General features: G+C 42.0%; 1 protein-coding gene across 1 annotated transcript; it reads right to left on the bottom strand.

The window, feature by feature from the left end:
• Positions 1 to 310: 310 nt before the first annotated feature.
• LOC131938239 (uncharacterized) lies at positions 311 to 5,522 on the bottom strand. Its single transcript, XM_059296162.1, has 6 exons — positions 5,359 to 5,522; positions 4,053 to 4,179; positions 3,115 to 3,239; positions 2,410 to 2,509; positions 1,229 to 1,557; positions 311 to 643 (listed from the first exon to the last, which is right to left on the bottom strand). Exons 1-6 carry the CDS (start codon positions 5,447 to 5,449, stop codon positions 477 to 479), a joined length of 939 nt encoding a protein of 312 aa, XP_059152145.1. The 5' UTR covers positions 5,450 to 5,522; the 3' UTR covers positions 311 to 476.
• Between the last annotated feature and the right edge of the window lie 611 nt (positions 5,523 to 6,133).

Here is a 6,133-nt window from a genome sequence, read left to right as displayed (position 1 = left end):
CTTCATATGCCATCTGTCACACAAACATGTGAACTCTACTGCATCTGGTCTATCTAGCGCCTGCTCAGAAAAGGAAACGGCACGAATTGATGGGAAAAACGTATGCTGTGATTCAGTACACAGCATGGCATCATGTCTTGTGTTGGTGTTGCCATTGTTTCCCAAACCTCCTTGCTATCAGATCATTTATACTCTTGACTCTGTTAGTATTCAGCTTCACACAAATTTGTTCAATTTGTAAATTGAAAAAAAAACAATTTAAGTTTTGTATTTTTATTTATTTTGTTCATATTGATAAAGAAAACAACAAATAATTTAGATATTATTCCACATAAAACATATACAATATATAAATTCTTCAGGTTTTGTATGTCATTTGTATGTGACTACTTTTTTTTGAGCCCATACGCATGACATTAATTCTTGTGCTGGTACAAGTGGCGAAACGTCTTGTGTATTTGAAACTGTAAGTGACGTCACTTCCCGTGCATCTGCAACAGCTTCTGCTGCTCCACGGTCATGTCGCGGTCGTTGCATCGGTCACCTGAGCAGAAGCAGATGACGTCATCCCTGTGGGTCAGGCAGCCACGCCGGGGTACGGCCACCCCCCAGTAGTAACCGCTGGAGCACCCTCGGACCACTTCTGTTGAAGGAATACAAATCATTGTAAGAGTGACACAACAAAATCTTCAGAGTACGTCCTATAGGACTGCTCCTTATACAGCCAGGCGCGATCCAAACACTGGCTCACAGAGTTTCTTCTAGGCATCTCTTCGGGGGGGGGGGAGGGGCGAAGCCCCCCGAATTTTTTTTACCCCCCCCCCAACGAAATGAAATTTATATAATTTATATAGAAAATATATACTTTTAACAGTGTCCGCCCGCCCCCCCCCCCTCCGAAAGAAAATCTACCGCCCCCCCCCCCCCCCGAAAATCTTGAGACCACAGTCCAGTTCATCCACGAAGTTGGACTTGTTTAAATCCTCCACCATAAACACAATTAAGAACGCAGAAGAAGAAGAATTATAAGAGTTGTTCATCTTCCAAAGTTGATTTAACCTGTCCACTTATGTAAGGCTGTTTCTAAAAATTAAAAGCTGTGCAAGCAGTTAAATTTAACAACTTCCCCTACATTTCTTTAAAAAGTTTTGAATACAGTAGAAAAGCCAGTAAAAACCCTTGAAAACCAGTAAAAAGCCATAAAATAACAGACAGAGTTGTCGCGTACCTCCAAGAGGATGGCGTCTGACTGACGTCATACACGGGCCGTTACACTTTATGACCTGGCCCCGAGCCCAGCCGGTGACATTTCCGTTAGCAGGGCACGCTGTGTTCTGCCAGTCCCCGGCCGCCCCGCTGCTGCACTCGTAGCAGGTGTAGGGCGGCGTGCTGGGGGGAGCGGGTGCCGGTGCGGCGGTGGTGGTGGTGGTTGTGGTGGTGAGGGTGTTGTAGAGGACACATTCCCCCGGGACGTCGTACTTGAAGATGGTGCCGTCTTGAACAGAGCACAGTCTGAGTGGGCTGTAGACTAGGCAGCTCTTGTAGTTGATAGAGACTCTAGGGAAACATTGTATTAAAAACAACATCATTGAAAGTTTGGTGACTTGATTCCAGAAATTAATTAAAAATTTGAAGAATATAGATAGTGACTAATTAAAAGGTTTAAAAATAAATTCTAGTAATTATTTGAAAGCTTTGCGAATGGATTATATTAATTAATTGAAAGTTTGGAGAGTAGATTATAGTAATTAATTGACAGTTTTAGAGTACATTCGTGTTATTTATTGAAAGTTTTAAGATTTTCGGAATAAAATTGTAGATATAGAGTGAAATAAAAGTTACAGAAAGTATGCTCTAAAATTAAAGTAATTAGACCCGAGAGTAAAATTATTGGCCTATAGAACATTATACCGGGTGTGGGGGTTATTAGCTAATTATTCTGGCTATAAGTGGCATCTACCTGAGATATACCGTCATTTGTTAAAGTGTGTAGCTCTAAGCGAGTCCTAAAAGTCCCTCCCCGACTTACTAGCACCTCCCGGTCATTTGACCCCCCCCCCCCCCCCATCCTTTCCTCGAAGTACTGGCACCCCCTGTTATTTAACCCCCGACTTACTGGCACAGCCCCTGACTTTGACCCCAAACCGGATTACTGACACCCCCTCGTAATTTGCCCCCCCCCCTCCCCCGACTTACTGGCACCTTCCTCGTTATTTGCCCCCCCCCCCCCAGACTTACTGGCAACCTCCTTGTCATTTGCCCCCCCCCCCCCCTGACTTATTAGCACCCCCCTCGTCATTTGCCCCCCCCCCGACTTACTGGCACCCCCCTCATCATTTGACCCCCCTCCCTCTGACTTACTGGCACCCCCCTCATCGTTTGCCCCCCCCCCCCCCCCCCCTGACTTACTGGCACCCCCCTGTGATCCTGGGCTGTGTGGACAAGCTGATGGAGCAGGGTGAGGTGTTGTGCTGGATGTCCCTCAGGCACGGGGAGAACCTCAGGAAATCTGTTTGGGGGGGGGGGTGTGGGGGGGGGTGGAGGAAAAGATTGTGATCAAAGTTCAATGGTGAAGTGTAGAAACTAAAAGTGTTTTACCTTGAAGTTACCTGACCTGTAATGGCTGTACCTGTTTGTTAAGAGAGATCCTGATAGATCCAAAGAGAATAGGACCCGTACTGCTTTATGGATTACTATTGGATATTGTGAGTATTGGTAAATCGAAACTGAGACACCCCAACACTTAATTCTAAACTAGAAACATTGTTTGGAGTTTGTAAACGTATGCTATAAATAGTAATCACAAACTGAAAACCCAGCGAGAAAATTCGCAAATGCAGGACATGAAATTGATCCTACCGGCTTTGGTAGCATATAATTTTATCAGATCAAAACCTTGCCTTGGTAGGTGCACTGAAGTTGTTCTGATACTGGTCTGTTCATTGACCGATGGTACATTTTTAATGAGGTGGAAAGTTACCCAAGATTTTAGCCACAACACTATAAATAGACACATGTGTTTACTGAAAGATACCCTACTTCATACAACTGCGCACTGACTAAATGGACGCACGTGTTTTCAGAAAGTGACCTTACAACTGTGATATGACTGACCTCGAAATCCTGATGGTGAGCAAAAGTTCTTTAAAAACTTTCCAAAAATGACGTAAGGTGCGACCTGCAAGGGGCCGCAACCGTCGAGGTTAGGACCGACACAGCTGACGAAGTTGTAGTAGGTGCTGTGGGAAGACACACAAGGGCTCAAGTTATTTCTATCTTATAATGGCGCTTTACGGGATGGCCTAGCGATAGCGCGCTAGAATGCTAACCCGTGAGTTTCGAGTTCAAAACCGGGTTCAAGTCAGTAGAACGTCCCCAAGTCCACCCAACTCTGATGGGTACCTAACTTAAGTTAGGGAAAATAAAGGCGGCTGGGCATAGTGCTGACTATACTATCCATTCATACGCCACGTTCACAGAAACAGGTGAACTCTACTTTACTTGCCCCATGGACCGTCAGGGTCGAAAATGGAAATTTACTTTTTTCTTTTTTTTTTACTATGTTTTGGTGAGGTTTATTGCTGATAACTCGTTTCTGAGAAACCTTTTTTCTAACAAAATATGTATTTTAAAAACCAGAAAATAAAGAGGGTCTTTCAATAGGCCTGGTGAGTAGGTCACCAACCAGTTCTACGGCTCAATAAAACCTGCATGAGCCATAGAGCTGGTTGGTTACCTACTTACCAGCCCTATTAGTGTGGTTGGGTCGGTAAAGCTCATGGTGGCTAAACCGGAAATTCCCTATGACTGGGCTTAATTGCTGTTGACATTTTTGAATACGCCACAGACTTTCAATATTAGCCAGTCGCAACACTAACAAATGTTGGATACCATGGAGTTCTGATCACGTGACATAAAATCTCATACAACGATGTTTGTTGTTGTTTGAGCCATAATTAAAAGTTCGCTGATTTACGTCATGAGCCGTTAGACAATTTTATTTTGAGAAAATCCTAAAAAAGAAAAACCACATGAAAAAAAATCGGACTTACAGACATACAGAACTGTGCTGGGCTAAAGGTGATAGGGTCAAGTCCCTGCCCTCCAAGATGGCCGTCACATTGTCACGTGCTGTGGCCAGGCAGGCGTGGGCGGCGGCTCGAGACCCACAGTTCGAATCTGTGTGAGAGGGGACGCGGGGACGGGGGGGGGGTGTGTTTGATAAAATCAATGACAACTTGTAGAAAAAAATAATGAATGTTGCTGTGCGAAACTTGACGAAAATGTGTTGTGCCGTGTCAAGGTTTGGTGACAGACTAGGTTTAGCTGAATTGGCAAAGGCTAGCATCTGTCAGTGGTCAGTGGTTAGTGTCAAAATTACCGTCAAATCACCCAATAGTGACATACAACACTTCATTGTGAGAAAAAAGTAAAATTAGCACCCAACAAACTGAGGCGAACTGTCAGTTTTGCGCCCCATCTCTCCTATTTCTATATTTAGTTATTCCTTCCTGTAAAAAAAAAGTGCCCCCTCCTCCCCCAGTTGGAAAGGTTTGTTGGGCTTCTTACCATTTGATATCCGCAACAGTTTCTACTTCGGTGCCACAAAATTGAGGTAGAAAACAGTTGAATCGGTGAGTGTAGACTTGAAGTCGTTTATTTTCGTAACTTTGACTGTGCATAATTCGATACTTCAGCTCAAAATGAGCTTCTTGATTATTTTTTTTTACCCCTTTTGGCGACCCTTATACAGTCAGCGCCCTCCCTTAGCTACGCCACTGTCAACAAAATGTACGTTAAATTCCCGTCTGTTGTTTCAGGATAAGCCATCTATGTCTATAACTGTTGTAGATTATGGAGATTGGCATTTTAAGATTCTCTAATTTTGTTTCAGTAATAGAATCCTTAATGGTGGACTATAAAAAGCAACAACTTAGTTTTCAAAATTTAAAATTACTTTTTAAATTAATAGCAAACGAGCTTTTTACAACATTTTATACAAAATGCAAAACAACAAATTTATATTAATATGAATCAGCTTCTATAAAGTTAGGAAATAATTTCAAGATTCTTAATGAAAAGAGGTAATAATAACACGAATGACAAAAGGTTTTCCTAATTAGTTTAATTTATGGTAACATTGTATTACCGCATTGTTCTGCTCAGATGTTAAAATTAAAGGTCTAGACCTAGAAAATTGTTCTTGACACTCGTCATGTAACCTATTATTGCAGTTACTTCAGAAAATAATATTGGCAAATCGTACAATTTAAATAAACAATTCTTGAGTCAAGTCTTTAAAAATATTTTAAAAATATTTTTCTTATTAAAACAGAAATTAGTTGAAATCTAACTCACCTGATGTGGCGACCGACAAAAGGTAGACGAAGGTAACAAGGAACAGGCCATGTCTAAAACAGGCAACCCTGCCGTACACGGGAAAAGACATTTTTTAAACTGACTGTTTAGCCTTATTGTGCCGAGTTAAATAAGATGGACTTTAATTGTCGGCGCTTAATTAGCAGGGCGAGACCGATATAAAGTAACGTTAAAAAGGGAGGTAACGTAGCTCCACCTAGAAAATGTTTTGTTAAATTTTGACGTATGTTAAGACTAATTGTTTTAGATTAAAATTTGTAAACATAAGCACGAATTTTAATTTGTCAACATATGCGTAGGCACAGTACAGTACAGTACAGTACAGTACAGTACAGTACAGTACAGTACAGTACAGTACAGTACAGTACAGTACAGTACAGTACAGTACAGTACAGTACAGTACAGTACAGTACAGTACAGTACAGTACAGTACAGTACAGTACAGTACAGTACAGTACAGTACAGTACAGTACAGTACAGTACAGTACAGTACAGTACAGTACAGTACAGTACAGTACAGTACAGTACAGTACAGTACAGTACAGTACAGTACAGTACAGTACAGTACAGTACAGTACAGTACAGTACAGTACAGTACAGTACAGTACAGTACAGTACAGTACAGTACAGTACAGTACAGTACAGTACAGTACAGTACAGTACAGTACAGTACAGTACAGTACAGTACAGTACAGTACAGTACAGTACAGTACAGCACAGTACAGCACAGTACAGTACAGTACAGCACAGCACA

This window comes from Physella acuta, unplaced genomic scaffold (assembly GCF_028476545.2).
Source record: "Physella acuta isolate Inbredline_101_S28 unplaced genomic scaffold, ASM2847654v3 ptg000239l, whole genome shotgun sequence".
Classification (NCBI taxonomy): domain Eukaryota; kingdom Metazoa; phylum Mollusca; class Gastropoda; family Physidae; genus Physella; species Physella acuta.
The sequence above is the reverse complement of the archived record's forward strand: the minus strand, read 5'-3'. Positions and strand labels throughout refer to the sequence as shown.

Bases quoted from the DNA above. Each gene is read 5' to 3' on its own strand.
- LOC131938239 (XM_059296162.1), bottom strand. From the start codon at position 5,449: ATGTCTTTTCCCGTGTACGGCAGGGTTGCCTGTTTTAGACATGGCCTG. The intron at 1,558-2,409 runs GTAAGTCAGGGG...ATGTTTCCCTAG, and splicing joins AGGATCACAGGGGGGTGCCA to AGTCTCTATCAACTACAAGA. The intron at 644-1,228 runs GTACGCGACAAC...TTCCTTCAACAG, and splicing joins CAGACGCCATCCTCTTGGAG to AAGTGGTCCGAGGGTGCTCC.